At 33.6% G+C, this 16,208-nt stretch overlaps 3 protein-coding genes across 7 annotated transcripts; 1 reads left to right on the top strand and 2 right to left on the bottom strand.

Moving 5' to 3' along the window:
- Positions 1–964: 964 nt before the first annotated feature.
- Positions 965–2,048, bottom strand: LOC132279364 (uncharacterized). Its single transcript, XM_059781323.1, has one exon. The coding sequence runs from the start codon at positions 1,889–1,891 to the stop codon at positions 1,175–1,177; it is 717 nt and encodes a 238-aa protein (XP_059637306.1). The 5' UTR covers positions 1,892–2,048; the 3' UTR covers positions 965–1,174.
- Positions 2,049–3,256: 1,208 nt separating this feature from the next.
- Positions 3,257–7,834, bottom strand: LOC132276196 (pentatricopeptide repeat-containing protein At1g05600). 5 transcript variants are annotated; one of them, XM_059777522.1, is made up of 3 exons: positions 7,561–7,834; positions 6,082–6,148; positions 3,257–5,010 (listed from the first exon to the last, which is right to left on the bottom strand). In XM_059777522.1, exon 3 carries the CDS (start codon positions 4,955–4,957, stop codon positions 3,437–3,439), a length of 1,521 nt encoding a protein of 506 aa, XP_059633505.1. In that variant the 5' UTR covers positions 4,958–5,010; positions 6,082–6,148; positions 7,561–7,834; the 3' UTR covers positions 3,257–3,436. The 5 variants fall into 5 exon arrangements, with proteins under 5 accessions (XP_059633505.1, XP_059633504.1, XP_059633503.1 ...); XM_059777521.1 differs by lacking the exon at positions 6,082–6,148 and having other exon boundaries at positions 7,555–7,743; XM_059777520.1 differs by lacking the exon at positions 6,082–6,148 and having other exon boundaries at positions 7,561–7,738.
- A 4,446-nt stretch (positions 7,835–12,280) lies between these two features.
- On the top strand, positions 12,281–14,224 carry LOC132278206 (heavy metal-associated isoprenylated plant protein 7-like). The gene is made up of 5 exons (XM_059780014.1): positions 12,281–12,289; positions 12,369–12,537; positions 12,650–12,822; positions 13,110–13,200; positions 13,944–14,224. The coding sequence occupies exons 1-5, from the start codon at positions 12,281–12,283 to the stop codon at positions 14,222–14,224; spliced, it is 723 nt and encodes a 240-aa protein (XP_059635997.1).
- The last annotated feature ends 1,984 nt before the right edge of the window (positions 14,225–16,208 follow it).

Below are 16,208 nucleotides of genomic sequence, written 5' to 3'. Positions count from 1 at the left end.
CTTCCCCTCCTTTCTTTGTGCCTATTCTTCCCTCCTGTCACTTACATTCTCAATTATTGTTGGATTGTTTAATTCTTTTCTCTTATTCCTTTGGTCAAATCATTAATCAAAATTGATTTTTTTTCCTTATTCCTTCCAATACAATTCTTTTTTCTTTTAAGGTAAATTGATGGAAAGACTAAACAGGTAAATTGGCAACATTTGATAGTGGGGCAAAAACATATTTTTTCCTCAACACATAGAATTTTCACTAATCCATGATTTTATATTCTTGATATGAAATGGAGCACCTATTGATAGGGATCAGATATCAACTCTTTGGAACTCCCACAAAAATACAAAGCACCAACAATTTATCTATCGTCAACCTCCATTACACAAAAGGGGCATTTACCCTTTAAACACACACACACACACAAATTGGCTATTCTGCATATCATTGCCAACTTCAGCTATAGAAAAACAAACTTGGTAATAATTTATAGACTAAACTCGGCCAGAACTAAAAAAATCCAATAAACATACAAAAATGACAATTACACTGACTTGACTACTCAACCATTAGTCTACTAAAATTGGTGGGAAAAATCATATATATATATATATATATATATATTTTAAAAAGTTTTGGGTAACCCATTTTTATGACCAATGGTAATGGCAATTTTAGGCAACAGAGTATCCAAGTCCAGAATCTAAGTGATGTCTACCAATTTAGTAACTAATTAAAATAATATGCTATTTGCAAAAGGAATCAAAATAGGAAATCACATCCGTTGACATTAAATAATAATAATAAAAAAATACTAAAGGAAATGCGAATAATTTAATAATAGTATACCAAACCACTGAGTTGTAGTAGTACAGGCCGCTTTTCACTGGTTCATGTCATAAATATATATAAATACTTGCAAAATATAGCTACTAAGCAAAAACAAGTAATCTGCTAGTATTAATGATATAAATAAATAAATAAATAAATGTTTTCCTGGAAAAACTTCAGCAGACATTACATCGAGAAAATGGTTTCCCGGAAAAACTTCAGTAAAGAAATGCAGTGGAAAAGATATATAGATTTATATATCTTCTAGTACAAAAATTATAAAATACCAGCACTAAACTTACCTATTTTCCTCCCCTAGAAAATTAAAAAAGAAATTAACTTTCGCTTCCACTACGCTTTCGGACTCCAAAGATTCCACAAACGCGAATTGAATAACCCCAACACGTCCGGCAGTACCTTCCTCGCCAAACCCTTGTCGTTGTTCGCCGCTGGACTGTGAAAAACCACCGCCTCATCTTCTACCGCCTCCTCCTGCTCCTCTTTCTCAGGCTTTTCATCGACTACTAGTAATGGTAACACCACCACAGGATTAACATCTTCCACTGAAACCACAACGAAACTGTCCTCAATCTCCGGCACATCGGGTACTTTCTCCGGTACATCGGCCGGTTTACGGCGACCCATTTTGTCTCTCTTTCTGTTAGCCCTGTTGTTGCTGCTCTTCTTCGACTGCTCGCCATTGGCCAAGTGTTCTTCAAATGCTTCGATAGCTTGGTGGATGAGTTCACGATTGGGCGAAGAGTCCCATCTGAACCAATAGCTCGTATAGCAGTTGAAACATCCACAATCGAACACCGGAGGCTTGTGGGTATTGGATTTCTTTCTCTTTTCTTCGATCATCGAATATGGGTTTTCCGATTTCATCGACCTAGTTATCATGTATGTCAAGACTTCTTGGTCTTCGATTGAAAGAACAGAGGCTAGTGCGAGAATGGCAGTGGGTAGGAGCTTCAATACAGACGAAGCGTCTCTGTGAATCACAGAGAAAGAGGGTGAAGGTGATGATGATGGAGAGGGATGTACTTTCCCCTTGTTTCTCATCTTCATTTTCTATGGAGTGTGTGTTTTGCGTGGTACTTGGGGTGTTGAGGATAGATGCTAGAGAGAGAAACAGATCTCTGTATTATCTGATGAGTTTTAGAGACAGAAAAGGAAGTAGGGTTTTATTACTTTTTGTCATAGACGGCAGGCTGTTAGTCCGTGACCATAGTCCCTGCGGTGGTCGAGTCAATACACAATTACACAAAATTTATGGTGGTCCAACTTTCCTCTCTTTTATCTTCATAAATAAAAATTTCACACTCAAACTATCTATAATATTAAATTTTAAAATAGTGGTCAGATAAATACTTTTAGGAGAAATAATAAAACAAAATAATATTATAATATTAATTTTGACAGAAATGCTAGATAAAAATAAAAAGTAAAAATTGTCTAATTATTCTTACTTTAAATTTACATGAATGAATGTTGGCATATGAATGCTCTCACTTCAAATAATATCCTCAGTGATAATATGAATTCTCTCTCCAGATAACATATTTGAGTAATTAATAAAAAATGCTGGGTCATTTCAAGTTATTATTATTATTATTTTCTAAAAAAATTAATTTCAGATGGCTTCACTCACACACTACTTTCAATGCATGACCCTTAACCAAAATTATATTTTTGTGCCATATTTTCTTTTATTTCATTCCGTTGTAAAACATTTATTAAAATATATATTATTTAAAATGGGTAAATCCAAATCCGGGCATGATAGCAAAGATTGCCGAAAAAAAAGAAAAGGGGTGAAAGGTAAATAGGAAAAAATGAACAAATTATTTAATAATCCCATAAATAAAGTAGTGATGGGTTTAAGCATAAAAATAACTTAAAAATTTATCTTTCCTTTTATCTTACATATCAAAATAAATTGTCAGATTTTTTCATTCTCTTTCATCCAACCGAACAAAAATGGGGAAATACTTAATCTCTTCCCTAAGATGTCTCAGTCATCCATTCTTTTCTCACTTCTATTAATTTTTTTTCCTTCCTACCAAACAAAAAATACTTTAATGCTCTTGAAATATTAATATTAGTGACACAATATCAACTAAGGATTAAAAATTAATGACATGATATAATTGGTTAACGACATTGATGACATGGTATCTTTCTCCCGTCTTGCTATTCGAATTTGCTCCCTGCCTTGCTAATCATAAAAGAACTGGTTGAGAGGTTGCTTAGGGCGGATTTGATCTCATTTTCATACTTTGCGAGAGCTGGTGTTATGGTTTGTTAACCTTGCAAATGAAAATTATGGCAAAGCCAAACTCAACAGGATGAAATTTACTTGTGTCACATGACACACATGGACTGAAGGAAATTGTAGGATGTTTAAAGGCTTGAAAAGACAGTTCACTGAAGTTGCTGACACCCTTTTTGGGAAACCATAGAATCAAACTCTTAACTAATACTGTAGTACAACTATAAGTCAACTAGTACAATACACAATTACACATAATTACAATGAAGATGAAAAAAAATTCATAAGCAAAACTGAGATACAGAAAAATGTTTAATATCAAAATGCTACACAAGAACCCATCAAGAAGATCTTGTTAGTTGCTTAAGAATCTGAGGGAGAACATCAGTAACAGCCATGCTAGAACAGAAAGAAGACACCAAAGAATCCCACACAGATAGTTGTGGCATCTTACCCTGGCTGACCATCTCCTCTAACCACATAACTGCTTCATATTGTCTCCCTGTAGAGCAGAGACCACTGATAAGTGCATTGAATGTGTCAACATTGGGCCAATATTTTCTAATTAACATCCCCTCCAAAACCTGGCTTGCTTCAACAAATTTACCATCTTGACATAGACCATTCACTAAACTGCTATAAGTCTCCTTGTCAGGAACACAACCCACCTGCTTGCTCATCCTCTCCAAAAACCCTACAGCCAAAGTGGATCTCCTTGCATCACAAAGACCTTTTATTACAGTATTATACGATTTCACAGTTGGCACATGATTCCCCTCCATCTCCCGTTCTATCACCTCTATTGCTTCAACCACCTTACCTTCCCTACACAATGCAGCCATCTTAGCTTCGTAAATCAAAAGCGATGGTCCAAATCCTCTACCACGCATATGATTGAGCACTTTGTTAGCCTCATCAATGTTACCTTCAGAGTAAAGATCAACTGCCATTGCACCGTAACTATCCACACTTGGAACCATACATTTCATCAAAGTTTCATTGATTAAAACCTTAGCCTGTTGTATGTCTACAGACTCCACACAATCACGAAACAGATTAAGATCAAACTGCTTGCGGCGTTGTTTAGGAGCTTTCAGCCCTTTCCTCAAGACCTTGTCAAGAATTACCACAGCCTCTTGCACATGCCCATTATCACATAAAGCATCTAATAGGGTTCTATAGATAACCACATCATCAGCACTACCCTTCTGAGAGATCCTCCAGAACATAGCGTACAACAAATGAGTGGCTTCATCTAGTCTTCCTTCTTTACACAAACCATTCATAAGAATCCGATAAGTTTCCGTATCTGGATTACAGCACTGACTATTCATTTCTTGGAAGACCTGCAAAGCAAGATCAGAACGAGTATTCTGACAGAGAGCATCCATGACCAAATTCAAGGAACGAGTCCGTGACTTCACTTCCCACCCATAAGAATTCTCTAAGAAAAGACAATGAACAGAATCTAATTTAGATTCTTTCAACATTATCTCCAAAAGAGTATTCAATGATTTTGTCCAATTTACACAGTTGAATCGGGGAATGCTTTTAAATAGAGAGGTGGCTTCATCCAGCAATCCAGCTTTTGCATAGGCCTTAATTGCACTCTCAAAGGCAGAATCTCTGCACTCGCAGGAGTCGTCTGTCATCTGATCAATCACTTCTTTCATCTCAGTCAATCTACCTGAGCTTCCAAGGATGTTGATCATGGTGGCATAGACAGGACCGTTGTGACGGTAGTTGGGGTATTTGGATGTTGCTTCATTAAAGATTTGAAGAGCTGTTAACGGGTTTTTTTGGTTCCATAAGAGCTGAGAGAGGTATGTGGGCGTCAGAAGCCTCGGCCATCTAATGTTCATAATGTTGAAAATGTTAGGCTGCTGCTGAAATATATATGGACATCCAAGATGAACTGCAATGACAAGTACAAGGAAAACAACTTTCTTATACAACCAGTAAAAGGGCATGACTGCATAAAGCAACAACAAACAGGGAGTAAAACCCACAATGGAATTTAGTGATTCCAAAAATATAATGAATAGGAAAAAGTAACAGAGTTACACAGAACTATAAAATCTTCTCATAGAGCCAAGAGCAAGAATTTTGATTAAAATTTTGTTCAAGATAAACATGAAAATAATACAAAAATCATGAAAGTAAATTCTTGAAGTTCCTTGATTCATTTCAGAAGTGGAATCCACACCCCAAATTTTAGATTGCATTGGCTAATTAAAGTTTGCATTTCACATCACAATGGAACATTTCTCTAAGGACCGATAACGGCCAAACATTAACATTTTTCAATGTCCTTGTCATACTAAAGGAAAGACAATTCCTTATGTAACAAGGCACTTAACATTCATACAATTGGCATCTTATTTACAAGTTTAATTATGACGTATTGGTAATTCTTCAAATGTCTGGAACTTTATCTTTAAGTTCACAAGCCTAAGAAATGGAAAAAAAGAAAAGAAAAAAAAAAGAAGAAAAAAAGGCTTTTAAAGTATTATGGGGGGTTGATATAAGAATAGGTGACTTCATCAGCCTTTTTCACTTATATTTGTACTTCAATGAAAACAATAGAACATATAATCCTACTGTTTATTTCAAATGTGGTACCTATTATCAGTTTTTCTTTTTCCAGACAAAAGATGATAGGATTACATCAGACATGTTTCATAGTCCCAACTTACCAATTCCCCATGTCAACACTTCTCTATATCGTTCTGCTGTGTTGAAACCTTATATTTGGATCACATTAAGACATTTGTTGCATATTATAGCACGGTTTTCCTAATCTAAGCTAACAGAAATATACAAGTGCAAATATATGGTAATACCTCAGTGCCATTTATGCTCAGATGATAAGTACTTCACAGAATTCATTACAGCTCTTTTAAAAAACCTAATCAACTAATAAGAAAAGAAAAGGTTATGATGTTATCAACGAAAATATACTCAATATATGTGGTTCCAGTTTTACCAAATTTCCTGTGAACCTTTCAGCTTTTACAACTTATCTCATATTCCAACAGAGTTTTACACGATGCCTGTTGAAAAAACTTCAGATTAAAATTTGAGTCCAAAGACGCAAAAAATCCAAAAAATCCTTAATGCAAGCAGTTTGATATACGCAGAGCATTGTTATGAGAAACAAGAACAATGAACTCATGTAGCAGAAATAATAATGCTACGGGGGATGACATGAGTGACTAGAAGAGATAAGATTAGTAATGAACGAGTGAGCAAAAAACTAGGAATAATGCCTATTAATGATAAAATTAGAGAATGTAGACTTAAGTGGTATGGTCATATACAACGTATACCCGAAGATGCACGGGTTAGAATAAGAAGAGTTGTTTGCCTAAAAAGTAAGCAACAACGAGGCTAACCAAAACTTAAATATGAAAATAATTAAAGATGATTTTTAAAATAAAAATTTAGCAGAAACATGGTGTATAGTACAAAGTATTTAAAAAAATAAAGAAAGTACTTCATGTGACTGACTCCATTCATATAAATATGAATAAAGGAAAGGATGATGATGAGAATGAAGATAGCCTTGTTATGATACTGCTAAAAACCTACTTGCAGAGCCTCGTAAAATGCAGTCTAAAGCTGCATAGAAGAGAATAAGTAATGAGATATCAAAAATACATTTCTCTGGCTGTTGTTTGTCTATAATATGTCCAAATATATTTTTTCCATAGTTCAAATAGTAACCAACAAGAAAATGCCCCCCACTTTGTCTATAAACACTAAGAAGAACGGAAATGGAAACGTGATACGTGTAGTCGTGACAACATGAAATAAAACGATAGAGAATGATAATATACTATAATTTTATATATTATTATTATTATTTTGATAATCCATCTCTGATAATATTGAAATTAAACTAATTACTATAAATAAGAAGTCAAAAACCTCTCAATATCATCATTCAAGCAATCAATAATTTCCATTTCATCACAATACTTTATTGAGTACTATGTTGTTCGTAATTTTAATCTTTTTTATGATACAGTGATAAAGAATTTTAAATCATAAAGGGGTTTCTACCATAATAGGTCAGAGTCTGTGAAGCTGATATAGTGCAGAGAAATGCAGTATAGTTGCAGAATTTGTTCACAAAATTTTACAGTCTACAGGTGATATACTATGGAGAGATTAGGATCGCCGTCCATGCACTTGGGAATTTGTTGAACAACCACCCACAACTAAAGAAGATTTAATTTGGGTTTATTTTCAATCAAACGTTTGGGTATTCAATAGGGAGCAGAAGAGGCAAACATATCAGACTATGTTTATTTACAGATATGTGATGGGTACGATATACACACACATACATAGAGAGAGAGATACAGATGGATGCAAATACACGGCCAAAATTTCTCCGCCCAAAAAAAAGGTGGATTGAAGTGAAAATTAAAATTAGATAAGAGAAAAAACAAACCCTAACTTGAGTATGGAGAAGAATGACTGTGTTGCGCGTTATTCTTCGTCCTCCCACCACCACCTTCTTCTTCTTCTCTTCTCTCTCTTTCTCTGTGGACTGTATATACATCCCTCTGTTATGTTAGCTGAAGCGAAAACGATGGTACCCCATTCTTTTAACCATAAACGTTTTGCCCCTTTTTTTTTTGGCAAAAATGTAATTACATTATTGAACCCACTTTGGCTGCACACGGTTCAAATTAAACCAGTTTAAGAGTAGTATTTCAGATTTAAATCGGTTCTAACAGTTCAAACTGGATCGAGAGAGAATAGTTCTTCGATTCAATTCTGATTTCTTTTTTCTAAATATAATGTAGTCTAATAACTAGTTCAGACCCAATTAGTCCAATGTAGTATATTTTTTTTTTCCTGAATGGGGGGATTTTATAAATAAGAATATACATTACAATAATTGAAAGGAGGTATACACTAATGTAGTCCAATGTAGTATACACTAATCAGAATAGCAAAATATAAATTTCAGTCAATAATTAAAGGCATCTATTAAAAAAATAATAATAATAATTAAAGGCATAAAGTAAACTATTAATTTTTATTATAATATAATATATAAATATATATATTTATAAGATTCAGTATTTGAATTCGGTCGGATTAATAAGTCTTTTACACTTTCAAATCAAAATCGAATCATTTATAAGCGGTTTCATATTTATAAACTTTGCCCCTTTTAGCATGTGGTAGAAAAATGATCTAAAAATTGAGAGGGTGAAAATCTTACAAGTTTTATTGGGGTTAATTTCACCGACATTCCTTTGATCATATTTCACTAACACTCCCTCTAGATTTTAATATTTCACGCATGCCCCTGACCTTTGATCAAAGGTAGCAAGTTACCCCTTATCGTTAAGCAACTAATAGTGTGTGCAGATGTTAACATGAGGAATTTGTTAGAAGGTCAATTTTACCTTTTTTTTTAGTTCTTAAAATGACATCTTTAACCTCACCGACTAATTGAGGAATTACAAAACCACCCTAAATGATAATGTAGTTTATTTATATACCAATGCGCGTGCACACACACATATATATATACACACACACACATATACACACTCTTGGCGGTGATGGCTAACTTGTCCGATTGGACTCGGGGGTGAAGCGGACGCGAAGTGATGACTTGAGATGAGAGAGAGCTATGTTTTTTAAACTGACTTGAATCAAATCAGAGGTTTCGCTACTGAAACCTATACACACAACATATAAATACCCACCACCATTACTTACTTCAAAAACCCAATAAACCATAAGTGAAGAACAGACACACACACACACACACATATATATTAGAGTTCTTAGTTGAACGATGTGGTATCTATTCCTCAACTGACTCAGTCCGACTCTCAAATCCTTGTTTTCGCCTAATTTCAATCTTCAGACTTGTTCAATCCGACCAAGTTGGGTCAGTGGAATTGTGTGTTGGATTTCGTGGATGATCTTGTTCGAGCCTCTGATTGCATCGAATCGAACAACCTACAACCATGGTTATCAAAATCGCGATTCTGAATCATAGAATCGCATGATTCTACGACTTAGAACTCAAAATCGTGTCAAATCGTAACAAAATCGCTCAATTGGTAGAATCGGAGGTAGAATCGTACGATTCTACACGATTCTACCGATTCTATAAAATTGGTTGTTTGGGCCTTTAATTTTGGACTTTTTTTATTTTTTGGTTGGTTTGGCTACAAAATAAAAGAGGCCTGACCCAAGTATAGTATACAAAGTTAAATATTTATTCTATAAAATATAAATTATTTTTCATTAGTGGCAAAAAAGATATATATATATATATATATATGTATATATATCAATTATTTTTACCATGCATGTGGATGTTCCATAATATATTTTTGTGTTTAATTATAAAACATTAAAATGATCAATTATATCTCAAGGATGCATACTCGTGACTAACAGGTTTAGACAAATTTTAGTTTCATGATCAATATTTTCATTTGACTATTTTTTTTTTTTTTTGAAGGCTTATCATATATATTAAAAATTAAAAATAATTTAAAAACTTAAAAGATTTGCCGGATATGCCAGCCAAGGTATAATCTTGTAGTCTAAACTGATAATATAATGAGATCGAGTTAACACGTGCTTCATTAATTTTGTTGTGCTATCTCTTGATTAATTTCATACTTGTAACTAATAAGGTCACATATACCGTAACACTTGGATTGGTGGACAAAAAGGTCTTTTTATTTCTTCATTTTTCGAAGGAAAAAAAAATAAAAAAAAAAGGAAATTGCATAAAGTTAAAAAAAAAAATTTCCTTTCTAACATTGGAGATGGATGAGTAAAGATTTGAGATTTGTAAACTCATATTATTTTGAGCTACATTCTCTTTTATTTATATTCGGACTTTAAAATATTGTTAGGATTTGAGATTTGTGAACTCATGGATATGTAATATTGTGTATTTTGGTCTCATTTTTGTTATATTTTATGAATCTTATTGTTTAATAAGTTAGTTTCAATTATTTTTTCACAATTTGAGAATCTTACTATTCACGATCCAATTCTACGATTCCGATTTTACGGAGCCCAAAACGATTCTGAATCCCGATTTTAATAACCTTGCCTACAACTCGGGCACTTGATATTGGCGCGGCTTAATCAACACCTGGATGGTTCAGCCACCGGAAAACCACTCCGGGGAGCTATGTTTTACTTCGGAGAAGCTCTTCAATCTCTGCTCACCTGGTCAACTCGCCCTTCCTTTTCTTTAGAAATCGTTCAGACCATTAAAGCCTACAAGACCTTCTCTAACGTCTCTCCGATCATCATGTTATCCAATTTCACCGCCAATCAAGCGATTCTTGAGGCCGTGAACAGTTCAATGCTCGTCCACGTTGTCTATTTTGACATGGGGTCAGTGGGGTTCGTTCATGAAAGTGCTCAAGGATCAAACTAGTCACTCGATTCTTAGAATCACTGTTGTTGGGTTGTGCGTTTGGTATTCCGATTTGAACGGCGTCTGGTTCGGAGGTGGATGATGTTCGGTGGTGAAACAACGATGAAGGACTGAAACAATGGCGATGAGATGTGGGCCGATTGCAACGGCAAGCATTTCTGCAACGACGATTGGGTTGAGTAAACGACGATTGGTATTTTGATTTGACGCGACCTCGTTGGATTCTGCTAGTTCTTAGCAATTCTGTAGATTGGTATTCCGATTTGACCCCGGTTAATGACTATTCAGCAATTTTGCAGATGTCTTCGTCCATGGTGGATTATGATGACCGGGCGAGGAGCGGTTGATGGTGACAGAGTTGGATCTTCGTTCGAAACTCGAAGACAGTGATGATCTGGTCAGTTTGGGCAAAGATGTGATGTCTTAGTCCATGCATGGTGTAGAGTTGTGTGTTTTTTTTTTTGGCCAGGTATATGTATATTTATCTATGTATGTATATAGAAGGGTGTTTTTGTCTTTTCAATTTAGTTTCAAAATTTTATAAATATCAATTGATGGGTAAAATTGTAAAATCACCGTGTTCCGTTAGTAAAGTAAACTGTTGTTACAGAAAAGAGAGGTAAGTGAAATATTAAAATGTAGAGGAATTGTTAATAAAATATGGTCAAAGATAAAGAACGCAGGTGAAATTAACCCTTTTTATTACTACGTTTCAAGGAAGTGACAACTTGCATGTAATGAACCTCTTTCAAATGAGACAAACCAATGGTGACCAAACCTAAAAACAACTTGTCACCAAAAATAATAAATTGGTATTGACCAATAATATGTCTTGAATCACCACGATTACTAAAACTGCAATTATTTTTAAGTTTTGTAACTGATTTACAGTATAATTTTTTCCTTTTTTTTTTTTTTTTTTTTAAAAAAGGGGGGTTGTTTCAATGTCATATATTATATATCAATACTAAAAAATGTCATATATATATATATATATATGGTTATGGGAAGATGTCTAATTATTATCCCACAAGGCCAACCATTTTACACAAGTTACAACTAGCTCTTTCCAAAATTAATTTCTTTTTTGACCGTTTCTTTCTAATGACTATGTTGTTATCTTAATTAAATTTAATGTGGATAACCTAAGTTGGCTGAAATAAATATAATCTTCAAAACCCAATGAATATGAATAGTTTTCTTGAATTGCTTTGTCATTAGAATCCAATTAGTGTGTAAGCCCAAGATTGGCAATCACAATGGAAAAAACAAAAAAAACAAAACGTATGAGATAATACTGAATCTCTTTGTTTGGCAACATTTTAACGATCTCTCTCTCTCTCTCTCTCTCTATATATATATATCTATATCTGTGTGTAATAACACCCATAAACCCCTCAGAACCCATGTGGAGTGCAAAATTGCCAGCTCTCCGAACTACCATGTACGAACCTATAGAATCGGATAATGACCCCCAAAAAACCATTGCATAACATTTTAGGTTCATTCTGATCAAACGGTTCACATGCTTCCATTGTTTCTGAGCTTAGGGAAATTCTCTTATCTAACGTCTGAGGGGTGAGAGAGTATTAGAAATTAAAGAGCTGAGTAGTTAAATTGGAGAGAGAGTGGGAGTTGTTTCTTGCTCGAGTATATATATATATATAAATATATAGCTCAATGTCACACATTCCATCCTCTGCGTAGCTCTCTGCAATTTCTCTCTCACCAACTTACGGCAATGGGGAAGGTGAGTAGTAAACCCTAATTCTCACTCTGACACCGAGTTTCTATTTCTAATTCCTAAATATTTTGGATTGATGGAACAGAGAAATAACAAAATCAACCCACCTGCACAGAACAGTGAAGAAGCGAGTAATGCCGAGAACGAAGAGAGCAAGAAGACGCAAAATACGAAGGGAGTGATCGTACTGGGTGTCTATATTCATTGCGAAGGATGTGCCGATAAGGTCATCAAATCGTTGAGAGGATTCGATGGTGTATATCGACGATTTTTTTTCTTCTAATCAATTCATTTCAATCGATTCCATCCATAGATTTAGATACATTCATGTAGTGTCCGATTTGTTGGCTTGATTTTGAATTTCAGGTGTTGAAGAAATCGAAATCGATAGCAAGAATCACAAGGTGACCGTGAAGGGCAAAAACGCCGACCCAACCAAGGTCGCCGAGCGGCTTCGGAAGAAGACCAAAAAACACGTCGAGCTTATCTCTCCGATTATTAAGGAGAAAAAAGAAGAAAAGAAAGAAAAAAAAGAAGAGGTCTCTGTTACACACACACACAGTCACAAACACTATATATATATATATATATATATATATATATATATATAGAATTGAAGATGTTAATATATTTTTTGTGGGATGTGATTAGATTCATTTTTGTATATATATCTATCTATCTATATATATATATATATATATAATTGAAGATGTTCATATATTTTTTGTGGGATGTGATTAGATTCATTTTTGTTCTTGGTTTTTGGTAACAAATTGAAATGTTTGGGCTTTTTATTTTTATTTATTATTATTATTTTTTAATGCAGCCTCCTAAGGTGGTGGAAGTGGTGCTCAAGGTTTTCATGCATTGTGATGGTTGTGCGCAGGATGTCAAGTACAGGATTCATAAGATGCAGGGTATATCTCATCTACTATGATTTTTTTGTTTCAATCTTAATTTGTTTATTATTTTAATTTAATACTTCCATTCTCTAAATCTCTGTTTAATTCAAACTATTCAATTATTTGGGAACCAATTGGAAATGGTTTAGTAACAAGCACTTCTATTAGGCATCTCTAACTCCATAGAATGAGTATAGTGGTACATTAAGAACAATCAATGTGATACCATGTCATCGATATTTCAAAAGAATTAAAATTTCATTTCCCGTACAAATGTGTATTATGTTTGTTAAGAAGAACTGTATAAACCAATTGTTAATTTTAAGTTTAGTGCATTTTGAACAAAGCAAATGATTTGTTCAAATGAGTACTACATTTGATAGGAACTTAAACCAGTTGTTAATTTCAAGTTTATATTTTTGAGAAATCAATATAAAATGCTGTCTAAATTGTTATGCTTTCTTAGGTTCATTGCTCAATTATTTTCGCAAATTAAAACTAATGTTCTTAGTAATGGGAACTACACTATGAGTCCTTTAAACTTCAGGGCAGCAAAGAACACTGTACTTTTTTGACAACTACTCTCCTATGTAGCAACATTAGTTACATTAATAGGAAAAGTTAATGAAAAAACTACTATTGTAGGTGATTATGAAATATAATGTCCTATGATTTCTTGTTATGGTTGCAACTACTAGCTGATTTCTATAGCTATAATGGTGAATGTAGTATTAATTTGTGCATATATGATGCTATAGGCGTACACACTGTGGAGACCGATATGGCGAAGGCTCAGGTGACAGTGAAGGGAGTGTTTGATTCGCAGAAGCTGGTGGATTACATCCACAAGCGTGCAGGGAAGCGCGCGGTGATTGTGAAGCAAGCAGCACCGGCGAAGAAAGAAGATGTGAAAAAAGATGGGAAAAAAGAAGGGGACAAAGAAGAAAAAACAGACTCATACAACAATTTTCCTCCTGGACTTGTATATGCTCCACAGCTCTTCAGTGATGAGAATCCTAATGCTTGCTCTATTATGTAGACACAAAATATATTTGACCTGTTGAGATGAGAAGAAATTTAAAGAACTGAAAATTGTAGTTGTTGCTATCAAGTAGTTTAAATTTACATGGGCTTCTTTTTTTTGTCTCTGTCAAATGAAAGTTGATACTTAGCTTGTGAATTAGCCTGGATTTTGATTGTTGAGTGAGTATTCTGTTGTCTACAAGTTACTACTGTACAGGTGCTTATGGGAATTTACTTATTTAATTAACTAATATTCATTTTCAAAAAGATGAAAAAAATGAAATGTTTATTTTTTATGAGTTTTTGACATTGATTTGTTTTTGTTTTTTTTTTTTTGTTTTTGTTTTTGTTTTTGTTTTTGTTTTTTAAAGTATTAATTAGGGATTAGTCCTATAAAGCATTCAGTGCTGTTATTTTGCATCAATTTGTTGTTTGAAGCCCATATTGGGCTCGAAGTTGTGTGGACCTTAATTTTCTGGGATTCAGGTCTAAGAAATATTGGGCTTTGTTCTCTTTTCAAAACTTGTGTTTTTGGTTTTTCACCTGTGTTTTTATGTTGGGCTTTTAGTTATGTTATTTTCCAGTTTTCCTAGGGTATGGTATGCACCTTGTATTATATTAGAGGGTTGTTTTTCTTTTAATAAACTTTAACTTGCTGAATATATATATATATCTATCTTCAACAAATATTGTTTATTCATGCCCAAAGCGTTAACTGTTACCTTGGATTTTTGTACGTGGGAAAAACCCTTCCATTTAATGTGTACACTCAGTTATTTTTACTTGTAATATAATTATATAATGTAATTCCTTCTTGTAGGTGGTGTCTCCATCCTAATATTTATTTATTTTTTCATCCTAATATAATTCATATTATTATACTCTATTATATTCTTCTTCTTCTTCTTTTTTTCTTTCAGAAAAACAAATGACATAATTATGTTTCAAAATTACTCTCATAACTTACAAATATTTCAAAAAACGTAATCTTACCACCCACTTTTAAAGAATCATTTATTATTTTGTTTTATTATTTTTTTTTTAAAATTTGAAGTGGAATGAAAATATGACATTTCACTTTCGTATTAAAAAATGTCTTTATCGCGACTATGGAAGGATTTCAAGGCTCAAGCTAATTCACACAGAAACAAGTGCGGGAGTGAGAGCGAGAGAGTGTTCGAAATATAAGAATAATACCGGTTGAGAAAAATTATATAACTTAACGCCCAAGATCAGAATAAGGAATTTAGTATTTCTCACTTTCTTATTCAAATAGGACATTGAAGCATGCTCTTAAAGCACTTACCACAAATTATAGGAAATTAACAAATTGAAGAAAGCATAGCTTTTCCAAGTGACCGCCCTTTTTGTACCCCTTCTTTGAAGCTTCACTTATCACCTTCAAACAATTGTAAATCACTCTCTTTTTCATCAACTTTTTTTCACAAATGCTCTCTTTCTCTCTATACATATTTATTATATATATATATATATATAAAATTCCCATACATTGAACCATTGCATTCATAGAATAAAAAGAGTACAATAATAGATGATAGTTGGGGAATGAAGGAAACTTTTCAATTAAAAGGTACTCATAGTAACATGAAAAACAGAGTGCCAGTGCCATGCACAACCTTCACAAAATATACCACTCAAACAACCCCTCTACGCATGCTTCACTCCAAAAGTTACTTTAAATCTTCTTTTACCTCAACCATTTTCATGCTTATATACATATATTTATGTATTTGGAAGATAATTGTGAATTTGTGAGCAAGTCACAAATCTTTTATTACTTCAAAATCAGTTTTGTGTCAAGTTGTGATCCGAATTTTGTTTTAGTCCGAAAAAAAAAAAAAAAAAAAAAAAAATTTAGATCCGATATAATTTTTGGACCCGTTTTAACTCGTGGGTCATAAACACAGTTCTACTCTTTGTTGTACCTCAAGATATCAGAGGGTGCTAGGGTTTGTTTTGCAGGGGCACTTAAAGTTGAA

This window comes from Cornus florida, unplaced genomic scaffold (genome assembly GCF_030987335.1).
Source record: "Cornus florida cultivar Cherokee Brave unplaced genomic scaffold, ASM3098733v1 CherokeeBrave_3.0.0_Hap2_Chr10, whole genome shotgun sequence".
NCBI classification, from domain to species: domain Eukaryota; kingdom Viridiplantae; phylum Streptophyta; class Magnoliopsida; order Cornales; family Cornaceae; genus Cornus; species Cornus florida.
This window is presented reverse-complemented; position numbering and strand designations above follow the sequence as displayed.